Genomic DNA, 27,670 nt, shown 5'->3' on the forward strand with positions numbered 1-27,670 from the left:
TAAATTTTATTTGGTCTTTATTATAAACAAAATACTGACATAAACTTACACCTAGGAAACTTTACTAACTTACAAGAGGTTCTATGAAAATAGAATTTTAAATTTGACTAGTTGTAATATTATGAAAACCACATTGAAAAACAGTTTCTCAATAAATCACGTCTACTCCTTACAGATATATTATTGAACTATGCAAGAATGGAAACAGTCTATTTACTGATTTTTTGACGCTTTGTTATCTCTGCTTTCTATTATCCTCTGTATCAATTTCTGGAATTTGATTCTTTCGGAATAATCTCCAAGTCATAACCACGGTGGCGGCACCAAGTGTGAAAGCTAATACGGCTAAAATCATCGCGGTGGTGGACATAGCGTAATGATTAGTGTCTGGAAATAAATCAGCAACCAACGCTACGGGCCTCAGAATTTTGACCACAGGCTCACAACCTGATTCTCTGACGTATTTCGCCCATGTTCTATTAGCATATGTGAGTTCTCTAGGTTTGGCAAACGGCCTTCGACCTGGCACTGTTTTATTTGCTGTGATTGTTATGTTCCGAAGTTCATTGTAACGGCAGTACAGATTTCTCTTCTTTTTATTTCCCTTCACTATTATATCTTTTTCAGCGCTCTTGGCTCCGATTAAGACGTCTAAATCGCCTTTAATCATGTTGGCCCAATCCCACATTTCCGCGATTTTGCAATCACATATGAACGGATTTCCGATAAGATTAAGCGAATGGAGCTTTGGATTATTCGAGAATAACTGTGGATCAATTGTTGTCAAATTGTTCTTGCTAAGGTTGATTTTCTCTAAATGGTGTAGTCTTTCCAAAAACGCTAAACTTCCTTCTTCCGACTTTATCTTATTACCGGCCAAGTTCAAATCGGTTATATTTTCTGTATTTTTAAAAGCGTCAGGATTTAATGAGGTTATGTTACTATTACTAAGATCAAGAACAGTCACTTGTGATAATTGTTTTGGGAAGAGCGGACCAGATTCGGGAATAATAAGTGGATTGCCACCGAGTTTCATTTCTCGCAAATCCATGTATGTAAGATTTTTAAAGAAGGCATTTGCGTTCAGCGGCCTCTTTAAACCACAGAACTCTAGCTCCAAAGTAGTAAGTTGTGTTAAATTACCAAAAAGTCCGGCCTCTAGCGACAGCAAGTCATTACCCGATAGAACTAATCGTTTCATAGAAGTCATATGGGAAAAAGTTTCAGGTCCAACATATGACAGATTACTGTATCCCATATTAAGGTACTCCAATTTATCCAGCGGAGCGAGCAATCTCGTAAAGACATTCACCAGGGGATTGCGTGAAATATCTAATTCAATGAGATTTTCAAATACATTAAAATTATCAGGCAAATTTCGAAGGCCGCAGTTGCTTAAAAATAGTTTTTCAAGTTTCGGCAAAGGCGCGAGAGCCTCTTTCAAATCTGGTGCAAAAAGAGGATTGCCTGATAAATAAAGAGATTTCAATCTAGTGGCGTTAGCAAATGCTTCGCCTGAAATAGGTCCTTTAATGTGGCAATTGGACAGATCCAACAATTCCAAGTGATTCACACTATTACCCAATGTAGCAGCGACGTCCAAGTCAAGCAATTTATTATCCGCCAAAATGAGCGTGACCAAATTTGTGCAATTTGAAAACGTATCTTCTGATAAATATGTTATACTTGATTTCCTAAGGTTAAGGTATTCCAATCTCGTTAGACTTCCTAATATTTCTGGCCAATTTGTGTCCGTTAAATAATTTCCTGCTAATTCTAGATTTTTTAAGTTTACAAGTGCAAGAAAAACGTTCTCAGTTAGATTTTTCAGCTTACAATCATTTAATTTTAAGGTTTCCAAGCTTGTGAGGTCATCAAATACAGAATCATCCAGGGAAACCAATGGGTTATTGGAGAGATCGAGAGTTGTTAGTGATGTAATGTTGTCGAAGAATTGTGGATTTATAATGGATATGTTACAGTTACTGATGTCCAAATACTGCAGCGTGCTCGATATTAAAAATGGGCCATCAGTATTACCAAGCGGATTATCTTGAAGCTCCACGTTTAAGAGTCCACGAGAGTCTCTATAAATAAAAATAAGAAAATTAAAATAAATCGAACACAAAGTAATAACATAAAATAGAGAACATAAACCTAAACGCCTAGCAAATATTGTAGGTATTCAAAACATTTGCTGTGACCATAGCCGGACTTAATACGTAGTATGGCTACGGCGACAATAAATTTAATTTAATAATCTCGGTCAACAGCTTACAACACTGTGTACATATTTTGTACCGGCTTCTACCTTTCAATATCATGTTATAGTATTTGGAAATATATCTATTCCGTGATATGTCATAACCCAGTTATACCATATTCTTGTAATTAATAATACCTAAAAAAAATTAAATAAAAAAAAATTAAAGTATTAATTCAAAAAGTAAAGGAACATAAAAACACGCAAAAACAAAAACTCCAAATTAAGAAAGTCTAGCGGCTTGTCAGTGAAGGGACTTAATTCAAGTTAGTCTTGCCATTGCCCATATTTTTTTCAAAATATAAATAATAAAATTCGCATAGCTTATCCAGTAATTCAATCTTCATTCTGTGTTTAAATCATCATCTAATATCGACATCACGAGTAGTAAACAGCAATTGACGCCTGGTTAGCGGCTTGTTTGAATAAATTGCTATCATTTTGTCATCAGATCCATCATTCACTGGCTAAGTGCTAACTGAACAATGGAACGACGTTGATGTGAGAAAATATAACATATCGCAAAGAATAGACAGACTGTTTTTATATCTTATGTGATACAGTATAAGCTATTAGACCATATGGTGAAGTTGAACATTATTGTTCCGCTAAAAGTAGGTGTATACCTAATACAATGACTAGAAGAGATCTAGATAATGGTTCTTAGATGAGGATTTCTTTTTTTTATTAACCTAAACATTGCATTCACACAACAATACAGGCATACAAATGTAGAGCCTAATATGCTCAGCATTAATATAGATAATACTAACAGGAATGCCTCGGGCTCCACATAAGTGATGTTATTGCCGGACAAATCAACATCTATTAGATACTCGAGTCCTTTGAATCCCTGCCGCTCGATTCTTGTCAGTCTATTATTGGCAATTTGCAATCTTCTCATCTTTATATCACTCGGGAACGATTCGAGGCTAGTTATGTTGTTTTCATTCAGATCGAGAATGTAAACGCTCAGACTGAGTTCAGCGTAGGGAACCTCGGTTAAGTTGCTCTCTGAACAGTCGGTCACCCAGTTGATCCTGAAGTAGTGGCAGTCACATTCGTCTGGGCACTCCAGCTCGAAGCTGTCTCCGTTGAAGCCGTGGCCCAGTTTGAGGACCAACAGGCTGAGGAATACGATCACTGTACGGGCCATTCTGTAGTATTTAGCTATAGTCGATAGTATGAGCGGTGCAGTATTTAGTTCTCTAGCTCACCCATATTAATGTATCTGTAAAAGAAAAAAAGGGTCATGTTATACATATGTATGTGAAGATGATAACTTTTATACTTAAACAGTGCAATATTATTAAACGAACATAGATTTATGGGATTTTAAGTACCTATTTTAACCTTTAATTGTAATTAGCTTATAACTTTGTATCGAACCGAAGTGTTAGCAATATTTTCTATACTGTGCAAAATAACAAGTGGTCAAAGATAAATTTTACCGATTTAAACTCAATTTGGTCGTATTCTTTACCTCTGTAGCATGTCGTAGACAAAGAGGAACATTGATTATCGGTTGTTTAGTTATAGAGCGATAATAATGATGGAAACAATGGCATAAACCTGTGAATTAATGAGACCATGTGCATTGTGTTTGTAATGCATATTGCCTATCAGTCAGCGCAACATTTCTGAATCGATTTTGGTTTATTTTAAAAGTAAAAAGGAAAAATTTAATATAAACAAACGAAAATTTTATGTATACTTAACTATGATTTTTTAACTTTTCTATCCATGTTTTTAGTTAGATAATTATAGTAATTCTTAAGGTTTATAAAATGAAAGTCTCTCTTACTGTAGGTATTCTGCCCAAGCCAATTTTATTAATATTACTTAATCGGTATCCGTCTTTTTAATACCTTGTATTCAATTAAATGGAAGTAGATCTAGTAGACCTTTTATTTTCTGTAAGGATTTGACTTAAATATCCTAGTCGCATTAAGAGACTTGTCATAAATAACTAATATTTTGACTATAAAGCGTAGAAGATTGAGATGAAAAGAATCCACTTAATTTATCGAAACAACAAATGCTATCTAAGAAATAAGTATGAGGTGAGTCCACAATATGTGTAATCCGACAAATGGCGGGACAATCGTAATGGCCGCCATCCTGCTGACCGTCTCTAACTGTTTCCCGCCAGAATTTTCCAGAGCCACGCTTAGGTCACGCGTTCACTTGACAATCACATCATATCAATAATCCTCGACTTGTGCTTTGTAAACATTTGGATTAGGTACGTCGAAACCGCGTTGATGTACAGCTTTTTTATCTTTTCATATTGTTAAACATGGAATAAAATAGTATAGAATCCGATCCCTTATCTTCGCGTTTTTATTTAGTAAGTAAGTATTTCGCGAAATGATCGATATTACCAAATTTATTGGTAACATTGTATAAGCTGCTGTATATTTATGTATAATTATTTGCTTAGACTAATGAATACCAGATGATAATAATTATCATAATTAAATTTCAGTTCAGATAAAATAGATATTTAATTACGGATATTTCGGAGTCTTTAAAGTCAAAGTTGGTTGCGTTTCCATATATTATATACAAGGTGAAAGGTAATCCGTTTGACAAATTTAGACAGGAGCTTCTACTCATGAAACTGAACAACTTTTGTTCTACAACTTTGCTGAATTCGTAAAAATAAAATTGGACTTTGTAAGGAAACTTCGCTAATCTGACAGATTTCCATACAAAGTCCAAATTTTTTTCTACGTCGTATAGTTGCGTACGACATTATAAAATCGTTATAACATCGTAATGTTTACATACCTGAATTTGTTTTAAATATTTTTATTCATGAAAAGTTGTCATAATGTAGAGTCTAATTGTCTTTTTCGAATACTTACTTTACTATTTACACGTTTGTTAAAAAGAACAAGAATGAAAGAGGAAATTCATGGTATCGGTATCGTTATTATGAAACTCATTGATTTATTCTTTGTTTATTTTTACTTTTGGTTTTATTATCGTTCGGTTTGCGGTATTTGCATAAGTCGTTGTAAGTATAATAAAATTGATTTGCATTTTTTTGGTTGTAAGTATGATTAAATTATTGTTACGATAACGAGGTCAAAATTGGAAAGAAAATAATATAATTTAAATATAATGTTGATGTCATCACGTTATTTTATTTAATACTAGCTTCCGCCCGCGACTCCGTCCGCGCGGATGTCGGTCTTCGCGTGGATGGTTATTTCTCCATTTTGAGTACCTCTGTCAATAACATCTTATAAATATCTATTGGACCCAATTCCCAAATACGGCTAGGCCTATAATAATACGCAACGTGTGTTCGCGGTTCTACGGAACAACGTCTATGGATAAAACTGAAAAATTAAGATTAATTTTTTTCTACGTATTTTTCCAAGATAAAAAGTATCCTATTTTACGCCCAGGATAATAAAGTATAATTATACCAAGTTTCATCGAAATCGAACCGCTAGTTTTCACGTGATGCCTTCACATACAGACAGACAGACAGACAGACAGACAGACAGACAGACAGACAAAAATTTTTTTAATCACATATTTGGGTTTGGTATCGATCCAGTAACACCCCCTGCTATTTATTTTTTCAATATTTTCAATGTACAGAATTGACCCTTCTACAGATTTATTATATATGTATAGATATCAATTTTATTAACACCTCTATATTAATAGATAGTATACCTATTATCTAATATGTATACCTACCTACCTACCTATATTAATTAAGTTGCAAAAGCAAATAATTGAAGTACTTAATTGAACTAGGTAACTAAGTTTGCTGTTGTAAAAGAAAAAGTACATAATATACCTATATTATTCTCAAGGAACGATCAACGAAGACTATACATATAATAAATCTGTAGAAGGGTCAATTCTGTACATTGAAAATATTGAAAAAATAAATAGCAGGGGGTGTTACTGGATCGATACCAAACCCAAATATGTGATTAAAAAAATTTTTGTCTGTCTGTCTGTCTGTCTGTATGTGAAGGCATCACGTGAAAACTAGCGGTTCGATTTCGATGAAACTTGGTATAATTATTTATACCTTATTATCCTGGGCGTAAAATAGGATACTTTTTATCCTGGAAAAATACGTAGAAAAAAAATAATCTTAATTTTTCAGTTTTATCCATAGTACGTTGTTCCGTAGAACCGCGAACACACGTTGCGTATTATTATAGGCCTAGCCGTATTTGGGAATTGGGTCCAATAGATATTTATAAGATGTTATTGTCAGAGGTACTCAAAATGGATAAATAAACCATCCACGCGAAGACCGACATCCGCGCGGACGGAGTCGCGGGCGGAAGCTAGTAAGTTAATAAATTATTTACTGAAAGGTTATAAAATGTACGATAAAAGAACGCACTATGATGTTGTCTATGGAAAGTAATTTGTTTTTTCCATATAGTATTACATTCGCAGAAGTACTAACACAAACAACGCAGTTTGTTTACTTCGGTGGAATGGGAGTGGCCAATGGTAATCACATTATTAAACTGGGCTAAGCTACACATTGTTGATTGAATTAGAAAATTGGATAAAAAATTAGTATACTAGGTATGTTCCGTTTCATAGTAGTGAAGTCCCATGTCCCCGAGTGGGGTAAGGGCAGATGCATCATAATACATATTATGTTTTACTGATCGAGTTTCTTTATGAACAAGTAGGTGATCAGCCTTCTGTGTCCTACCAGACCGAGACATTTTTGAAGTGAAACTTCTGTATCGGGGTTGGAAAAAAAATTAGTGTAACATTTTTTCGTTACGCGCCATCTCTTTCTTATCCCTACCACGCGTGATTCGACGTAGTTAATTCTGTAAAGTTGCGTATACTTAGTATTTTTTTTTGAAAAATACGGTCATAAAGAAGTTTCACTTCTTACGTGTGTATACTAGTACACGCACACATTTTTTTTTTCGTCTCCACCGGGAATCGAACCCAGGACCCCTCGGTGCTACGGTCACGCTTCAACCATTGTACAAAGGAGGTGGTCATGTTCCGTTTCATACGACTTACGAGCTCTAAAAAATTGATAAAGACAATTTTATAACAACACTAGCTGTCCAAGCAAACATTGTTCTGCCTTTCTCATATAAGAAGGATAAGAAAAATAGATGTTTTCGGTTTTCATGAGAATTTGTTAAGCGGTTTCGAATCAGTTTTAAAACTTGAAACACCACGGCATGAACATTTTATATATTGGATTGTGTATACGAAGGGTAACATCTGTAAACAAAACATTAGAAGAAAACATCAATACAAAAGTTACGTACACGGCGGATTTCGTAAGAGGCAAGAGCAGACCGAACCAGAAAATAGAATTTCATTTTAATATTGAGAGAGATCGATCCTGACCGACCTACGGCCTACGACCTACATATAGTTATGATACTAGAAAAACAAATAAAAACTAAGTATGTACCTACTAGGTAGGTACTCTACAAATGCAATAATATCATGTAATTTATACTTAATTTGTGGTACTTAATGCTGGTACTCGTATACTATTATGATGTGATGAATGTAGAGTTAAGTACATTCGTAGTATATAATATTATCTTTAATATATATAAATCTCGCGTCACAATGTTTGTCCTCAATGGACTCCTAAACCACTTAACCGATTATAATAAAATTCGCACACCATGTGCAGTTCGATCCAGCTTGAGAGATAGGATAGTTTAAACATTTCAAACACGGGCGAAGCCGGGGCGGACCGCTAGTATATTATATAATAGTGCCTAGTACTTGCGTGAGAGATACCTATTTTGAGATACCTAGATAATGGATTGGTTTCCGATATACATTTTTGCTACGTTTCTTTTAAAGAAAGTGGGTAGGTTAAATATAAGGTTTTTTTAAAAATAAGGTTTTTTTATACTTAGCTATAGTTATGATACTAGCTTCCGCCCGCGACTCCGTCCGCGCGGATGTCGGTCTTCGCGTGGATGGTTTATTTCTCCATTTTGAGTAGGTACCTCTGACAATAAAATCTTATAAATATCTATTGGACCCAATTCCCAAATACGGCTAGGCCTATAATAATACGCAACGTGTGTTCGCGGTTCTACGGAACAACGTCTATGGATAAAACTGAAAAATTAAGATTATTTTTTTTCTACGTATTTTTCCAGGATAAAAAGTATCCTATTTTACGCCCAGGATAATAAGGTATAATTATACCAAGTTTCATCGAAATCGAACCGCTAGTTTTCACGTGATGCCTTCACATACAGACAGACAGACAGACAAAAATTTTTTTAATCACATATTTGGGTTTGTATCGATCCAGTAACACCCCCTGATATTTATTTTTTCAATATTTTCAATGTACAGAATTGACCCTTCTACAGATATATTATATGTATAGATATAGTATGATGTATCAAACCTTTTACCAACAAGTAGGTAAAATTTTCTTTGTGCATTATACCTACCTATATCTTAATAAAACAAATTACAAATTGGACACTTTACAAGAACCATAAAGTAAAGACTACACGTAAATTTCATATCATATATATATTATATTATAGACCGTAGCTGTAGGTTCCTATCTCTACAAAGCCTTCCCTTTACGTGAACTTGTCTTACAGGTTTTAAAGATTGCGCACCCGCATGTATTATGTATTACTGTTGTATCATAGTATTGTATTTAACAAGTTATCTAATTTTTATGTCATATCATTGAAATAATATTGACTTGTTTATTCTTATAACGAAAGAATTTCATGACGTCACATTCATTTTAAGTTAATTAAACGATTTGTTATTGAATGGTCTTTGTTTGTGAGACATGAACCTTCTACAAGTGTCTCATTTATCCTTCTCTTCATTATCACCTTAATTACAAATTATTTATTATACAACTATTAATTGCGAAACTAAAAAAACCCGCCACTACAATCAATCAATAACAAATAGAGCCATTTTAATGTTTACTTAATTAATAAAAAGCATCCTCACCCTTTAGGTATCTTATTTGTAAATAAATAATTGCCCCTTTCCCACGAGATACCTATAATTACATTTGAATATATATTTTAAGAAATCCGAGCAGTTGCAGTGCAACAAGTATAAATACAATCATAGTGAAAATCGATTGAGCGAATCACTTAGTTAAATGGAAATACATAAAATGGGAAACCGTGTTATTGCGCCGGTCTTCACCAAAATGAATGAATGAGTAATGCAACGTATTAGACGACGTTGCACTTGGTCCGAGGTCGCAGCTAATCGTCATGTTTTCCGGCCCGCTGCATATATTAAGCAATCACTTACATGAGCTAGCAGCCAAACGATGTACGTGCACTCTTCACGACCGACAATATTGTACTGATATGTTCTGTGGTACTCTGATCTAGCTGCTAGCAAAGAGTATAGAATAAATTTATTTTCCTCATGCATACTGACCCAGCCCTGATACTTGACACTTGTTAGAGCGTTTTCACATTGTCCGGTCCGATATCGGATATCGGACGCCGATAGCCGATATCCGATATCGGAGGCTAAGTAAAATGTATGATTTACGTACCTGTCTTTCACATTGTCCGGTCCGATATCGGATATCGGAGCCAACACCGATATTCCCGTGAACTATCGGACGATAATGTTCAGTGTTACCAGCTCAATTTTCGAAAAGGTAGTATACCAACAGCAAAAAAAGCACTAGTTTGTGTATTTTCAGTCATTTCTAGGCGCTAAATGTAAAAAAAAAATCCTTTCATTTACTTTAAACCTTTTTATTAAGAAAACATTCATTTAAGTATTTAAAGGCATTAAAAATACGATTTATACGGGAGCTATTTTAATATCGTCCTATAATATACGGCAATTGGCTGAACTGAAGTAAACAAAAATATATTGTGTTCTTAAATTCAACCGTATCTTCGAAATATTAGTATCTTTTATCTTTATTTACTCATTCTGCCTCGCTCCTCCTCCTACTCGGACTACTGTTGTGCTGTAAGCTGTTTATTGTATTGTTGTCATTGAGTCACAGATTTAGTGCTTTGTTTTAGCGCCGATATCAAACCTGTATAATAAATAGCACATCTAAATAATATTAAGTAATTAATAATATCAAATCTTTTTTATATTTTACTTTTCCAGCTGTTTTTGAAGTCGGTTTCTTTATTGTAGTTATTTTTACTGTATGTACAACTACGATCTATCAGTTGATTTTTTTTAAATCAAACCCTTTTTATTGAAAAGAAAATTTACAATACGGCAATTTTGTTTAGTTTTCTCTAAAATTTCAGAATTAGAATGCGGCAACCCTTAGACTAAGGATTGGTCTCCGCGCGCGCGCTACGACTAGATACCGCTCCACCTAAAAACAATAGCTCCGTGAGTGCGGCAACTCAGTTCTGTAGTGTGTGTAAGGCAATTTGTAAGGACGCTAGTGTGTGTGAAGAATTGTACTGCCAGCTACATAAATTTTACCCCATAAATGGGAAATGGGCTATCTTGGAAAGAAGTTTGAAAAATATTTTCATTTCATTTTGGCCTTGCCGGGAATCGAACCCATGAACATGTGACTCAAATCCACTTGCGATGCCACTATACTATCACAAAGGTTTTTTAAAAGTAAAAAAGCAGTAATAAAAAAATAACATATGAGTCAGTTAAACAAGGTTAAACAGAAATAAATTATTGTTATTATCATTTTTTTTATAATATGCGTTAGTACCTAATACTCCTAATAGTATTGAAAAAAAAAAACATTATGAATAAAATAAGTTCAAATTAAAAGTGTGTTTTTGGGATATGCAGTACGGCAACACTAAATGGCGTCGTATTTTCGTAAACAACATTTTCAAAGTACAGGTGAAATATCGAATAATACGATTATTCCTGATGTTACGTGATCCCAGTGTCTTTCTTATTATTTGTTGTATTTTTTTTAAACAGTTTTATGGCACAAACAGGCATTTTACTTCAGGTTTTGTCCAAAATCTTTAGAAACTATCGGTACACCCTCTCCACACAATGCTCGTGACACGACTGGCTCGGGTACGCCGATTTCGGCGTACTTTTAGTTGCCGCATTTTTCGAGTACGCCGGCGGTATCTAGTCGTAGCGTGCGCGGAGACCAATCCATAATCTAAGGCGGCGACCCTAAATTTTGTCAAGAACGCGCGGCGACTTTTGAGCTTGTTTACTATTTTGGTTGTCATGGCTATATTATTATTAGTCTGTGGTACTATGTACATTGCGGAATCTGTGACTGTGAATTAGTTTAGTTTAATTTATTTCTGTTTAAATATTTGCACCCCCAGATATTAGGTAGAATGTACATATTAGCACTATAAAATTGTAATAACAGCACCTACATTTGTAAATGTAATTTGAATTTGTATTTGCTAGTTTCGTCGCTTTAATACTGAGTTGAATTTTTTTTTTATTTTATTTGTATAAGAACATAACAGTCATACATGATTTAATATAAAAAAGTTCTAAAATTCACTACGACCACACAACATGTTCTAATAATAAAAAAAGAAAAACAGCATATAAAAAAACAAGCCTCACAATGAAGTTGAATATTGAAACTAGATTCTGACTCTGCAGAGGGTACAAATCCATACTCCGCAGTCAGCAGATTAAACCGGTTTGAAAAACATCAGTTTATTTATTACTATTTATTTCATTTAAAATAAAGTTTATTTTTTGTAACACAAATGCATCCACTGTTTATTTTAATTCCCAATATATCTACTTTTCCAGTTTCTGGCAACACTCATGTTATCGGGACGATATTATCGGATAATGTGAAAGGGCAAATTGTGTCCGATATCGGATATCGGCTATCGGCTTCCGATATCCGATATCGGATCGGATAATGTGAAAACGCTCTAAGTTGCATGATTGCATCTCCCTGTAAATGTTCTGTGGTCGATGCTTTATTGCATTTGCCATGCAGATTGATATTTATGATAGAGATGTTTTGGGGTTATATTTGTCGTTGCAGGGACTTTGAATTTGTGACAAACCTTTATTTGAGCAAACCGTTTAGTATTTACTTGAGGTGTTAACTGATTTTGATGCTCATAGGAAATGGCATTTAAGCTTTTACCGTCAGTGAGCTGTTCAAGTTTATAGCAATGTAGGCTCTTTATGTATTTAGAATAACGGTAAGAAGAAGAAAGAATGTATTGCCCTGGCTTTGGCTATGCTTGAAACGATGTCTTCTTCCGTACCACCGTTCTCTGTCACAACGCTTCCAAGGTAGGTGAATTGGTTCACGCGCTCTACACACTCGGAATCAATACGAAGCGGCTGCGAGCTCGTTTCGCCACACCTCATCTCTTGCGTCTTGCGAGTGTTTACCTTCAGGCCCCTCTTTGTAGCTTCTCGCTGTAGGTCATTAAGCTTGGCTTGCATATCCTCACGGGTGTGACTGAACAGACAGAGATCGTCTGCGTAATCTAAGTCCTCGAGAGTGTCAGTCAAACCCCATTCAATAACGCGGCGGTTGTTGACAGTGGTATCAAGCATAATGCCATCTAAGACAATAAGGAAGAGCAGAGGTGAGAGCAAACATCCTTGACGTACTCCTGCATATACGCGTATGTCATCCGATAACAAGCCATTGTGAGAAACTGTACAGGTGTATTTTTCATACATAGCTCTTATGATATTAATTAATTTCTGAGGTACTCCAATATCCTGCAGACGTGACCAAATACTTGACCAACTCAGCGTATCAAAGGCTTTTTCGAAATCCACAAAGGCTAGATAAATTTCCCTTTGCCATTCTGATGCCTGCTCCAAGATAATAGGTACGTAGAGTGCTAATTTGGTCAGTGCATGAACGATTGGGCCGGAAACCAGCTTGCTCCCTGCGAATCAGGGGTTCGATTGCTTTTGATAGCCTATTAAATATTATCTTGCACAGAATCTTAGATGGTATTGAGAGTAAGGTGATACCTCTCCAATTGTTGCAGTTGCTGAGGTCTCCTTTTTTCGGAACTGTTACAAGCACTCCTTTATTCCAATCTTCTGGTAACTCTTCGCTATTCCACATTTTTTGTATCAAGGGCGTTAGGTATTTGACTGCAGTTTCAATATCTGCTTTCAGCATTTCAGCTGTGATGAGGTCCGCTCCAGGTGCCTTGCCGTTTTTGAGTGACTGGATTACACTTTCTACCTCTCTTTCATTCGGCGGTGCTGCGTTGATATCAAGAGTCCTGATTGGCGGATTACTACTAAGATCAGCAGTTGCAGTGGTAAGTAGTGTTGTTCGAGGCCTGAAAGAGCTCCTCAAATTGTTCTTGCCAGCGTCGCAGCTGTCCTTCAGAAGTCACTACGAATTGGCCTTCCTTATTCTTAAGTGGTCTTTTTGAATAGCTCTTCTTCCCTGATAAACGCATAGTCGCCTGGTACATTTCCCTTATGTTACCACATCTGGCAGCACGTTGCGCCGATTCTGCTATAGTGTCTGCCCACACTCTACGGTCTCTTCTTGTACTGTGGTAGATTTTACGGCGAATGGTTCTTCGTGGGTACTGGCGGTGTTACAGTTCAAGAGTTTTAGGTGGATATCTATCTTTCCTGTCATTTATTAGGTCCCATGTTCTTTGCGATATCCAGTCGTCACGACAATGATTTTTATAACCAAGAACTTTTGAACAGGTTTCTGTATATGCCATTTTAATTCCATTCCATTGAACATCTATGTTATTGTTATCGGGATCAGTCTCTAGACCAGAGAAACGGTTTCGAAGCTCGATTCTGAAATATTATATAGTCATAGGTATCTGGATTTTCTAACTTAGTGCTATCATAGCGTCGAAGTTTCTAGCTTTTACCGTCCTGGTTCTATTCCGATTTGTGGCAATCTTTATTCTTATCTCCGCCACTATAAGGTGATGATCACTATCGATATCAGCGCCGCGGCGGTTGCGTACATCGAGGAGAGATGAACGCAGGGGGAGTCAACTGTATTCGGATTGCTTGGCTCAGTGGGTGGGTTTGATATAGGGCTTCCAGTATCAAAAAACAAATTTAAAAAATCGATTGTAAAATGGCAACATCAACATTTTCAATCAGACGTCAACTGTCAAAGTGTAAAATTTTCAAATCAAACGGTTCAAAACAGTTAATCGCTGCGTGTGTTAATTTGTTTTTGTTGCTGTTTTTCCTGTGAAAAATTATGAAGGACAATAACCGAAAATGTGCAAAATGCAATGCATCCACAGCACAAGATTCAGAAGTAGTCTTACATCGTTTTCCGAAACCAGGACCTTCCAACGAACAGCGGTATGTATAATTGAATCCAAAGTAGAGTATGAATTTCAATCCGTAGTATCATTCGATTGTTGATAAAAAAATTCACCCTGAAATCTTTTTTTCAGGTTGGTAGCATGGGCAAAGTTTTGTTACCCAGAGGAGAACTGGAATTCTGTAGAATTTCAGAGAAGCCTTTATGTAAGCCATAAAATGCTTTGTTCTAAGCATTTTCCCGAAAGTGCATTTGTTCTTGATCATTTACAAAGGAAAAAGCTGCATAGATATTCCATTCCGTCTGAACCTACCACATCAACACACAACTCTCAAGTTGATATTTCCTTTGCTGCAACTGGAGTCAGTCAGGGATGGACTGGAACTTCAAGAGCATCTGATTCAATCAACTCATCTGATGTAAGTTTTATTAATAATTAATAATCTAAATGATTAAATATATTATTAGCATAATTCATAATTCACTTATTCTCCTGGTGGATATCCTTGAGATATCTTGTATTTAATGTTGCTATTAATATCCATCGCAGCTTAAGACAAAGTCTAAGAAAATATTTTTTTTACTTTCTTCTATTAAGGAAGAAACATTTTTGTTCTTTTTAGGCAGCACTTATTATTACATTTTGTCTGTCTTACATTTTTTCTTCCACTAATTCCCATGATTTTGTATTGTTTCAGTATTCACATTTGGAACAGCCTGGAACTTCAAAAGCAACAAGTTCAACTATTGATAGTATACAGACACCAAACTCATCTGGTGTAAGTAAAATGTTTTTTATTCATAGTTTTAGTTTAATGTTCCATACAAAAATCCTTATAAGATCACTTTTGCATCCGTCCGTCGTCACAGCTGTTTTTACACGACTGTCTCAAAAAAGGAGTGTTATGTTTTCAGGGTTCATATATGTGTGTATGTATGTTTGTTTGTTAATATGTATGTGAGTTTATTTATTCCACCGTAACTGTTAAATGCCTGGACAGATTTGTATGTATGTGGTATCGTTGGAATCCTTACATCATCCCGAGTGACACTGGCTATATTTTTTTAAAGAAATCTTTTTGTTGGCAGCATGGCACCAATCACAAATGTAAAAAAAAATCTTTTATTATTACAATACGAGTATCAAATTGAAGGCCTTGATGAGCACATTCCAAAAATAATAAAACTTGTCATTAAAATGTATAAATTAAAATTAAATAATTTAATAAAAATTACGACTGCCTGCCTAATACTAACTAAAAAGTAGAAAAACAAGTTGTATACAAAGCGAAATGTCACTCATTTAATCACTGACTAAACAGGTAAATAAAATTATCAATGCAGTCAACTCTCAGATCAAATAGTGTTTCACAAAATGGTCCCCCGACAGCAATGAGAATTTTATTTCTGTTTAGTCAGGGAGTAAACGAGTGACATTTCGCTTTGTATACAACTTGTTTTTTACTTTTTACTTGGTATTAAGCAGTCGTGTTTTTCATTTTTTTAATTATTTTAATTTATTTCAATAACTACTTACATGCTGAAAATAGACTAATGAAAAAGTGAAAAAATGGCAGTTCTACTGTTTCTAAAATTGTGAATAATAATTTATGTTCATACTTAATTTAGATTCCTCTATTTTTTGTTTTAGGTTAAATCCATTGAAAAAACTACTCGAGAAAAGCGACTCATGAACAAGTGCCGAAGAAACTTACGCAAAATTTGCAGTCTACAAAAACGAATTAAAAAGCTGAAAACACAAAAGATTTTGGAGGCTCTCATTGATGATGATGCAGTACAAGAGTTGTCAACTGACCTGACTAGTTCTTTTGCTGTTTTATTACAAGGGCAATTGTTAAATTGCAAGAGAAAAACAAGAGGACGCCGATGGAATTTGCATCAAAAAATTCTCGCTTTAAGGCTATACAAAAGGTCACCTGCCACTTACAGACTACTACGACGTCTGTTTTGTTTACCATGTCAAACAACACTCAAAAACTTGTTAAATAAGCTTCCTTTAAAACCTGGCATCAACAATCATCTTTTTGATGTTGTGAAAGGAATAGCTGTCAATAACAATCCACTAGACAATGAGTACAGTTTGTTGTTTGATGAAATGTCGATCAGAAAAAATTTGAACTACAATTCAAAATCTGATCAAATTGACGGATTTCAAGATCATGGAGGAGACCATGGGCGAGATCCACAAGTAGCAAGTCATGCTCTAGTATTCATGATTTTATGTATCAGGAAAAAAATTAAACAGCCAGTGGCATATTATTTGTCAGGAGATCATGTTACTGCAGACAGATTAATGATCTTGATCAAAGAGGTATGTTATTGTATTGAAATTATTTTCATGTATTTACATGTTTAACATAATACAGCCAGGAACTGATAAAATTGTATAGTGCTAAAGTTACCGTGGTGTGGTGTTTGTTTATATTATGTAGGTAGTAAAATATACATAGTTTTTTATGAACTGATCATCATCCAGTAATGCATGCATACTTGTGTATGCACTATGTGTGTGAAATACATTGCATACTTGTTTGCTCAGTGTACGCTATGAAAAGATCCTCTACATATCAATCAATATGGATAAAAATTATTGAATTTTCCTACTAAATATTATTAACCAACTAAATTTTCTTATTACAGGTCCTCCATGCTTGTTTTCATGCGGGCATCATAATTGCTGCAACTGTTTGTGATATGGATGGGGTAAATAGAAGAGCACTTACACAACTAGGGGCATCTGTTGAACAACCATATTTTAAATTTGAAGAGCATGAAATTGTTGCTCTATATGATACACCCCATCTTCTCAAATGTTTTAGAAATTTATTTCTAAAATACAACATTAAATGCAGCAGTAATGTTGAATGCAATGGAAGACAAATTGCAGGTAATAATATCTTTAAATTTTATACTTTTCTATGGTATATTACCACCAGGAAATTCTCTTTTTGGAGTTTCATACCTCAAAACGTAAAATTGGAACGCTTAAAGGATCACTTTGATGTCCGTCTGTCCATCTGTCCATCTACGCGTCTGTCTGTCTGTCAAGACCCTTTTTATCTTGTAACATTGAAAAAGTTAGTAGTTGATTTTGACCCACTACTAATGCAGATAAAACTAATATTACTTACGTCTTTTTCAGATATCGCGAAGTGGAATCACATTGAAGAATTTTTTGTATTGGATAACAACAACCCATTTTTCGTGTTTGCGCCTGCCCTAACCAAGAGCCACTTAAGTCCGAATAATAAACAAAAAATGAAAGTGAAATTAGCCGCGCAGGTTTTGAGTCATACAGTGTCCGCTGGAATGTATGCAAAAATTACCCAAGGTATGTTGATATCATATGTTAAAAAATATCAGCTCAAAATCGTCTCCTGCCTATTAATATTCCCATTGCTAGGATTTGACTTTGTGCTTCAAGCTTAAAAATATAGGAGTTCTATAATTTTATTGTCTCATAACTACTTAGTTTTTAACAATACTATCACACAGTCATTTTGATTTTTTTCAAAAGTCAGTTGTTTATTGCAATTATAATTATTATTGTTCATAAAAACTCTTTAACATTATTTTCAAATAATATTACTTACATAAAAAATAAAAATGTTTCTATTTTTACAGGAGAGCTGCCAACAGAAGCACTTGCTACAGTCAACCTACTAAACAAAATCGACCAATTGTTTGACAGCTTAAATGCGGACTCTCCAAGTTTAAAAAGAGGCAAAAAATATTTGAGAAATATTTCAGACCGGAGCCCTCATTTTGCATATTTCAAAGAAATGAAATTATTTTTTAAGAACTGTCAGTTTATTGGTGCAAAGTCGAGGGCTCCGTCACTGGATGGATGGATCCAAACCATGGCGGGAGTAGAAAGAATATGGCGGAATTTAAAGTTAAAATACCCCGAAATTGGGAGTTTATCCACCAGGAGACTGCAACAAGATGCCTTGGAGAATTGTTTTGGGTGTGTCAGGAGTAATTGTGGATCTAATTGCAACCCAACAGTCTCACAATTTGTTGCAGCTTTAAAAACAGGAATCATTTCAAATTTGTCGGCACCAAGCTCAGCAGCAAATTGTGAGACCGATGATGCTATCATTCTTGATAATTTAAATTTATTTTTGACCCACAATGCCAAACTTGACGTAGGCCGTCCATCAGCAGTAAGCAATGAGGCGGATTGTTGCAGTTTATCCATGGATCAAATGGATGAATGGATGGACGAAAATACTGGGGAGATGCAGGCATGCGCCTATGTTTGTGGTTATATAATTAAGAGAATGGAAACAAATTGTGAATCATGCCTACAATCTTTGACCTCCTCTACGGATACTGTGTGCCATTTGTTTTCTATATTTAAAGAATATGAACATGACAAACGATGTCTTAAATATGCAAACATAAAAATGGTTGAATGTGTAGAAAAAAGTGCAACAATCATTGTATGATTATTTAAATAAAAATGCACATAAGAGGAATGTCAAAGATTGCATTAGAGAATTACTGCAAAAAAATATTAATTTTGATTTTCTAGACAGATGTAGGGAACATAAAGAACAAAATGTAACAAATATAATAAATGCAATATTTTACATAAGCATTAACAGATTCTGTAATGTACAAAACAGGATGTTTGCTGAAAGTACTGCGCAAGCTAGCCTACAAAAGAAAATAAATATATTAAAGAACAAATGATAATTGTAATGATGGTAATGAAGGTTTGAGGAAAGCGACGATTTTCTCGAAAACTTCTAATGTACCAATTTTGTTGTTCGAGTACTAATTAGAACACTGCATCCTAATTGCGTAACGAATTATCAATCTGAGTTTGAGTTATCTTGTAACAAATTGCTAATACAGTCTTCATATGTTTGAAAAAAATTTAATTCAGCAAAACATATTAGTTTCAATTTGCAGAGTTGTCTAACTAACAAATTTCGTCTTTTATGGATTCGATGTAAATGGATTGTATTGTATTATATTTATAATTTCTCTTTATTAAAGACATCTTACAAATTACAATTAAAAATATAGTAGTAGTATCGTTTAAGTCTTTGGTATTATATCCAAAATCATCATCATCTGCCTAGCCTTTTTCCCAATTATGTTGGGGTTGGCTTCCAGTCGAACCGGATGCAGCTGAATATGTATTATATCCAAAATATATAATCTATATCTATACTAATATTATAAAGAGGTAAAAGTTGTTTGTATGTAGGGGGTAATCTCCGGAAGTAATGAACCAATTTTTTTTTTTTTCACTGGTAGAAAGTTACATTATTCGTGAGTGCTATAGGCTATAAATTATAAATATATCATGCATGTTTACCGCCCAACGAAGTGGGCACGGGTCATCTAGTCCTTCATAAACAAGCGACGTGTACTGTGTACTGTAATAACGTACTTAAATAAAGTTATATACGTTTAATTCTATGCTTTTATTTAATTTTGTTTTTAAACTTCAAGTAACATGAGCACATTCTAAATAAATTACTGATTCCTATTATTATCGAAAAGACGCTAATAATATGAATTAATAATTTTGTTTTAGAACGAGCTCTTCCTGATAAACACAATAATAATAACCCCGGCACCACACGCTTGCCGTTTTTGCCAAACAGAAGGGGACGACGCTATACCAGAAAGCAAGACGCAAAGAATTCTATCTCTTTTCTTAGTATAGCGCCGTCTCCTTCTGTTTGGCAAACTTGGCAAGCGTGTGGTGCATGCCGGGGAAGAAATTAAAATCACCAAAAACATTTTCAAATTTCGCGCTATGCCTAAGTTGCCAAAGGGTCCCACTGGCGGCGCTAGTAGTCATACTTTTAAACCATCATTTTTGTATGAAGATGACGTTCTTCTCCGCTAGGAGTAATAGTGTTCTGTGGATGAACGCCACTTGGAGCTGATGGCGAGGTGGTCAATCTGATTCTTAGTTGTGCCATCGGGTGAGTTTCTTGTATCCATGGTTATAAATAAATTATTAAAAAAAAATGTCAAATGTCAGCTGTAAATTGTAATCTGTGGCTGTGATTTATAATGTTTGACAGCCGCACGTAAAAATTGCGATTCGCAATTTGCGAAATGCGAATTGAGATTTTATATATAACAAACAAACTAAGATAACAAAATACAGAATCGCAGAAAAACACTGGAAGAATCGAGGAGCAACAAATACTTTTCGTATAACGAGTTATATTTCATTTAAACCTTGAAAAAATGTCGCAAATCGATGCATCATCATCAGATGAAGAATCTTTGAAGAGTATTTATGATACCGCTATGAAATTGTTTAATAAAATTGAAACTGGAAACGAAGCAACTAATAGTGATGCAGCACAGGTAAGTTTGCACACTTATATTGTAATTGCGGAGATAATATTCATTGCATCCTTTCAAAAACAAAAATCTCAATTTGTATTTAAATTAATGCTTATGCAATGAATACAATGTGAAGAGGCTAGTCTGTATCGAATTTTAACCATTGCAATACTATCGTAAAAGCTTTTTCATTCGTTTTTTAATTGTTTTTCAAATATTGACACCATTTTTGGAAAGAAATTGTATTGCTTTTAAGTTCATGCAAATGAATATTGTAATTTATGAAAAGTTCTTAGTTTGATATGAATATTATTTCAGATGACACTTAAAACAACAATATCTAAGTTTGAGAAGGCAACAAACTTAGTTTCTCTCTCAGGAATGTTCAGTAAGAATGAATCATTAGATGAGCTTCCAACAGAAACACTGCAGTACCTACTCTTACCTGCGCTTCTTGGAACATTGACTTTAAAGTTGTGCAATCAACCTAGAAAGGAGATTATAACTGTAGCTGAGATATATTTTAGGTATCTATTTGCAATTTATTAAAGTAAAATTATAAAACACTTTTGTAATGAGTTATCACTACATAGTATAAAACAAAGTCGCTTTCTCTGTCCCTATGTCCCTTTGTATGCTTAAATATTTAAAACTATGCAACGGATTTTGATCCGATTTTTTTTATGGATAAAGTGATTCAAGAGGGAGGTTTTAATATATAATTTGTTGAGTTTAAGACAAAGCGGGCGGAAAGCTAGTTATACTTATAAAAATCTAAGAGAAAGTGTAACTATGTCATATGATTTTACAGGAATATTACATTTAGAAACTATTTCATATCATAATATGATACCTACATTAAATGAAATCATATTTTAAGTATGCAGTTGTAATTTTTCATTGTAATAAGAGTACAGTTAATATTTTGTGAATTTACTTTCGTTTTTTAATTCATTACATAATTTAAAGCATAATATTGTAAAATTTCAGAGATTTTTTACAAAGGTGCAAAGACTATGGCGTGACAGATGTGGAAGTGGCTCAGCCAAGTGCTAATGAAGATAACACTGTGTCGAGGCCACAGAGTGAACAAGCCAAAATTGCTTCAATGGTGAGATATTGTTTCTAGATGTAAAACTAGCTTTTTGTCTGCAACTTCGTCTGTGTAATCAAAAGAATTAATTCCAATCCTGTGGGATTTTCGGGATGAACTATATTATGTGTTTTATCCAAGTTACTTGTTATGCTATTATTATTTTATGATATGTAGCTCATTCTTTGACCAACAAATGTTAAAAATTTAAATCTTATCTTACTATTACATACAAAAATACTGCTTGGACTATGTCTTTGCTAAATTAGTTTTGAAAACAAATTTTCAATATCAGGATACATTTGATGCCTCTTTTTTATAAAAAGATGTATTATTTCAATGCAGAACATTAGTCAGTTATATATTTAAATTCACAGGTACTCACAAGGGAAGCAAAAATAAAGAGGTACAAGGAAATGAAAGAACTAAAAGAGAAATTAGGCACTCTGTCCAAAGCTATGGAGTCACCAAATGTAGATGATCAGACTAAAAGGGAATACTTTACGACGTTATTGTTGAATTACGTGAATCAAGCTGTTGAGGAACTTAGCAGTATTGAGCAGGAGAAGCCGATTTTAGAGTATATGGCTAAACATGCGGGAGGTAAGATCGTGTTAAGGCTGGTTGCAGAGCTTGACCGACCATCAGTGCGTACAGTCGGTCCTGACGATACGCATCAACAATGTGTATGAATATGACACTAATACGCATGACAATACGCGTGCGTATGGTCTATGAGCGGTTTTATGAATTTCCATACATATGACAAGCGCGACTGACGTACGCACTGATGGTCGGTCAAGCTCTGCAACCAGCCTAAATGTATTTTGTTCTTGGATTTTATGTTGGTAATGATTCTCTCCTTTTGGAACTAACCTTTGCATCAGATCCAATTATATATAACTAGCTTACCGCCCGCGGCTTCGCCCGCTTTGCCTAAAACCTAATAAATTATATACTAAAACCTTCATCTTGAATCACTCTATCTATTTAAAAAAACCGCATAAAAATCCGTTGCGTAGTTTTAAAGATTTAAGCATACAAAGGGACATAGGAACAGAGAGAGCTACTTTGTTTTGTACTATGTAGTGAAGACTAGCTGTCACGGCAAACATTGTTCTGTCTTATTCTTATCACTTAGTCCTTAGGGATATGAAAAATAGATGTTGGCTGATTCTCAGATCTACCCAATAGGCACATCAAATTTCATGCGAATTGGCCCAACCGTTTTGGAGGAGTATGGTAATTAATAGACATCGGATTATATGCACTAACAAAGTGCCAAAATATGCATGCAAATATGCACTAAAAAAGGCTGAAATATGCACTAAAAACGACTGATATGCCTAAAATATGCACAATAGAAAATAAAAAAACCTTTATTATTTTATATATTTAAATCAAAGATAGTACAAAAACAGTGAAATTTTCTTGAAATTAAGTATAGTTTTTGTTCCAATAAACAATTAAGCATTTTTACCTAATTTTCGAGCGCAAATTTGTGACGTTTGTCACCCGCGAGCCCAGTGTTGCCACATTAGACCTTTCCAGGCTAAATCTAGCCCTTTTTAAAGTGAAACATTTATTACATCGTCTCAAACTTTTTGGTCTGTGTAGCGCATGTCGCGTGACGCACGATACGTACGATAATTATCGTACAAATACGATAATTTTTAGTTAAATGTCTATAGTGTGAAAAAAAGTTTCACTTTTACCGTGGTTTCATAAAACCACACAACATTTTTTTTTGGAATACAACCCGTGTTTTAAGTTTTTAGTCCCGAAAGGGATCTAGCCCTATTTTGAATGGCTCAAAATTTACTTAAAATGGAGCCCATTTTGTAATTTTTCGCCATTTTACCATGCCAAAATAGGGTTTGTTTACTTGCTGACCGTTCTGATTGGCTAATAAAGGTTAGTCGACCATTCAAAACTCCCGCTACTTAACGAAATATGCACGATTGGGGAAAAAGGCTAAAATATGCACTAACGCCGTAATTAGAGAGTTTTATGCATTTGCATATGCAAATATGCAAATGCATATAATCCGATGTCTAGTAATTAACATTGTGACCAGAAAATTTTCTCTATATAGAGATTGAGAAGATAAAGAAAAATTTGCTAACAATATGTTTTTGTCACATTAAAAGACCCTACACTGAACAATAACATAGGTAGCGAAAATGTATTTTTCAAATCATATGCCGAAAGTCGTGTAGTTATGATTTAATTATTTTTTTCCAGAACTAAAGCCAAGCCAACGCGAGCGAGCACCAGTGCTCAAGCCGGTTATTATAACTCGAGACGCATTACAAAAGGCAGTGTATGGGGCCGGTTACCCATCACTTCCTACGTTCACTGTAGAGGAGTTTTATGATAAACGAGTGCGGGAGGGCACGTGAGTATATTAACCTATAGATTTACTAGGTAAAAAAAGCTATTTCTACTCCGGTAAGAGGGATGAAACGCGAGCACAATGATGATCGACTACATATTTTCAATATTACGTTAGAAAAGACGTAAGAAGCGGGTTCGAATCCCGCCTCGTGAAGGAATATTTTCTATTCTTTTTATAATTTCTCATATTATACTGAAAAAAAAATCATCACTATCGTATAAATTATTTAAATTTATATGTATACGTTTGTTTATCAGCCATCTGGTTTCCATAACACAAGCGAAAGCTTAGTATGGGATAAGATTGTGCCGTGTGAAAATTTTCCTAAACTTTTTCGGGTCTTCAAGCGTAGAGTGAGCATCTTAGACCACATCTCAGCTTAACATCAGGCGAGCTTGAGGTCAAGCGCTTCCCTATTTCCAATAAAAAAAAAAAAAAAACTATTTATTTATTTCTTTATTTAAATGTATGTATATCATAGTATTCTATTGGTTTCAGTTTCCCCGCGGCTTCAAACATCCCACATACAAAGATACAGAGCTCAGAAGCCGATGCAGATGAGGCCGAGGAAGTTAAAAAGGTACATATTGTTCTTTTTTTAGTATCTTTTTTTCTGGCAAAATTTATTTTAAATACTTTACAAAAGTTTAAATAATTTTGATATATACAATGTTTTTGGTATCTCTTTGGTTATTGGTCGCAAAGATGACGATTTTCTATATTGCTCATTTATTTTCGTAGGTGTAAAGAAATACGAAATTAAAATTTACGTTTTTGTAGAACATGTACATAATGAGATAGATATTTATTATGTAGGTATATATTGTATAGGTTGTATTGTATTCATATTTAACATATTCTATATTCCTTTCTTACATGATATTAATCACTTATTGTTTACTATAATAGTATGTGGATATTTTATAGGAGCGACTCGAAGAAGACGATGATCCCGAAGAGTTAGCAAGAAAACGCAACATGGATGAATATAAAGATGACCATCGCAGAGGTTGGGGAAACAGATACAACAGAAGTTAATTGGACCACAGACTGCATAGAATTTTCGAACCACAGATGATATACGACATTTAGACCTGTCAAACCATAGACAGTATAAGAGCTGTCAAATCACAGACTAAATATTGCGCTGAAGATTACCTACTTCTTTTATTGTGAAAAATGTATTTACTAGTCACGCCTTATACTTACTCAATATACTTTGAGTCGGTTATTTGTATTGTACGGTGGATAATTGTAATTCAATGTAATAAATTATATACTGATTTATATGGCTGTTTAATTTGAATTTTATTTCAGTTCACGCTTTTTATAAACCTAATTACATTTTTAATACATATAATATGAGGACTTATAAATAAGTAGATTTAAGACTACATATTTAAAAGTATAGTTAAAAGAATAGTTAAAGTATGTGTCATATAACATTCGTGCACTCACTTGTAAACAGTAAACACGAAAAATTTTTCATATTCGTGCGAATGTGAGTGTCCGGCATAATGTATAGGTAATAAGTGTTATCAGTTAACACTATGCACATACATTAACATTCAAAATATCTAAAATCCTGAAATATCTAAAACTCTTCTTCATCTGAGAGAATTATCTATGCCGTGTTGCCAGTTTCACGTACCACGGCCACATACGCAAGTTTTTTTTTTTTAATAAAGGTTTGTGTAGTTTTATTAAGCGGTGCATTGTATTTAGTACAGCACTGTTTACAGCGTCGATTCAAAAATAATGATAAGGACATATTCGAAGTTTAAAATGCTTATTCAAAATTGTGAGGAAAAAGTTATAGGAAGGTTATAGGTAGCTGAAACCGCCCCAGCTCCTCCATGAATGATTTGATTTAATTTAAATTCTAAGCAGCTACAAAAATAATAAATCTAGTACTAGTTTGACAGCAGAGATTATATCAATGCATACATAATAAAAATTATTAATATTACACATTAATTATTCAATGACCCTGTCAAACCTCTCGTTTCTACAATCTCAAGATCGATGTCTCTATCAAGCAATAGAAAACACACAAGAACAAATTGTCTTTGAAACGAGTAGAAAGTTTTCGCACGAGTTTAACGTTTATTAAAAACTTATATTGCGAAATGTAGCGTGCTTTCATATTATCACATCGCTTGTCACACCTGTCCAGTGTTACATTGGCACAATAAGAGCCATTACATAACTAGTGTGACCATAAAAAGTTTAGATAATTACGAGGAGAAAATTACTAGCTATTACCTATAAAATAATTAGAAGTTTCCTTTTTTGTTTGTTTTGGAACTGCTGCTCTGATGTTGAATATTTTTACAATCGGTTTTCCTTAAACAAGGTTGGGGTTGTGTAGTTTTTGAATCAGGATATACTCCAAAATTTTTAATAGGAACAAGGGAAACTAACATTTATTCAATTTTCAACTGTTTTCTTGAGATCAAAACTAATATTTCCTTTGCATATTTACGAGCTATCAGTTATTTAGCTTGACAAGGTTCAGGTTTCTATCAAAGCCAGAAATCAACCACTATTAGTAAAATCTACGATCACTATCATTGTTAGGTTTGACGCGGCAGGTGTAAGAGAATGATTGTCACTGATCGATCGTCAAGGTTTGGCACTTTCACTGCCCGCGGCGAGCGAAATGGAAAGTGCAGTTTGATGAGGCCCGTCATTACTGTGCTTACGAGATGTGCGGTAATATCGTCATTTGACGTGTCACGGGACGCTTTGCAAAGTTTCCCAAGGGTCAAGGGCCGTAATGACGTTTGTAGATTTATTTGCAAGTGGTAACGACGTTTTGTAGTTAGAATGGTTGGCAGAAGCCGATTTGGTAGATGATGCAAAGAAGAAAGTTTATACCTGTAGAGTGCACTTCGTGTTATCGTTCTTCTCATAAGTCTATGTACTTGTTACTTTCCTAATATGTATGTACTGCTTCAAAATTAACTGTACAGGACCTCCAGATATTTAAGTTAATATTTGTTTCAAGTTTCAGGTCTGTGGCTTGAGCAATTTGTGTTGCTTTTACATTCATACCAATACATTTTACTCTATCTATTTGTAAGTTAAGCTTGTGACTTGTCTGCTAAACTGATTTTATTCATTAGATCATGGACAAATAATTTTTAAAAATATACCCTCAAAAAAGCGAAATATGAAATACTTATACTTACATTTATATGAGAACGATTTAAGTGGTTTTTACAGATTTAATTGAAATTCAACTGCTCTGATTAAGCTAATAAAGCTCTGATTAACCAACATTCATAAATCTATGTATTTATACATAGTACTATGTACCTG

General features: G+C 34.3%; 4 protein-coding genes across 6 annotated transcripts; 2 read left to right on the forward strand and 2 right to left on the reverse strand.

The window, feature by feature from the left end:
- On the reverse strand, positions 1-27,557 carry LOC123696689 (insulin-like growth factor-binding protein complex acid labile subunit). Of its 2 annotated transcripts, none has more exons than XM_045643049.1 (3): positions 27,541-27,557; positions 3,037-3,494; positions 1-2,087 (listed from the first exon to the last, which is right to left on the reverse strand). In XM_045643049.1, the coding sequence occupies exons 2-3, from the start codon at positions 3,417-3,419 to the stop codon at positions 236-238; spliced, it is 2,235 nt and encodes a 744-aa protein (XP_045499005.1). In that variant the 5' UTR covers positions 3,420-3,494; positions 27,541-27,557; the 3' UTR covers positions 1-235. The 2 variants fall into 2 exon arrangements, with proteins under 2 accessions (XP_045499005.1, XP_045498999.1); XM_045643043.1 differs by lacking the exon at positions 27,541-27,557 and adding an exon at positions 9,566-9,649.
- LOC123706025 lies at positions 12,410-13,674 on the reverse strand. The gene is made up of 3 exons (XM_045655154.1): positions 13,565-13,674; positions 13,217-13,476; positions 12,410-12,843 (listed from the first exon to the last, which is right to left on the reverse strand). The coding sequence occupies exons 1-3, from the start codon at positions 13,672-13,674 to the stop codon at positions 12,410-12,412; spliced, it is 804 nt and encodes a 267-aa protein (XP_045511110.1).
- On the forward strand, positions 14,223-18,982 carry LOC123706031. Its single transcript, XM_045655159.1, has 7 exons — positions 14,223-14,548; positions 14,644-14,929; positions 15,209-15,289; positions 16,162-16,842; positions 17,172-17,418; positions 17,674-17,862; positions 18,156-18,982. Exons 1-7 carry the CDS (start codon positions 14,442-14,444, stop codon positions 18,980-18,982), a joined length of 2,418 nt encoding a protein of 805 aa, XP_045511115.1. The 5' UTR covers positions 14,223-14,441.
- Positions 20,558-25,633, forward strand: LOC123696791 (immunoglobulin-binding protein 1). Of its 2 annotated transcripts, XR_006752126.1 has the most exons (8): positions 20,558-20,876; positions 21,174-21,382; positions 21,846-21,966; positions 22,326-22,551; positions 24,193-24,346; positions 24,845-24,926; positions 25,274-25,489; positions 25,520-25,633. XR_006752126.1 is itself a non-coding variant. In XM_045643161.1 (7 exons), the coding sequence occupies exons 1-7, from the start codon at positions 20,754-20,756 to the stop codon at positions 25,382-25,384; spliced, it is 1,026 nt and encodes a 341-aa protein (XP_045499117.1). In that variant the 5' UTR covers positions 20,558-20,753; the 3' UTR covers positions 25,385-25,633. The 2 variants fall into 2 exon arrangements, 1 of the variants encoding a protein (XP_045499117.1); XM_045643161.1 differs by having other exon boundaries at positions 25,274-25,633.
- Positions 27,558-27,670: the final 113 nt, after the last annotated feature.

The sequence above is a fragment of the Colias croceus genome, chromosome 1, assembly GCF_905220415.1.
Source record: "Colias croceus chromosome 1, ilColCroc2.1".
NCBI lineage: Eukaryota > Metazoa > Arthropoda > Insecta > Lepidoptera > Pieridae > Colias > Colias croceus.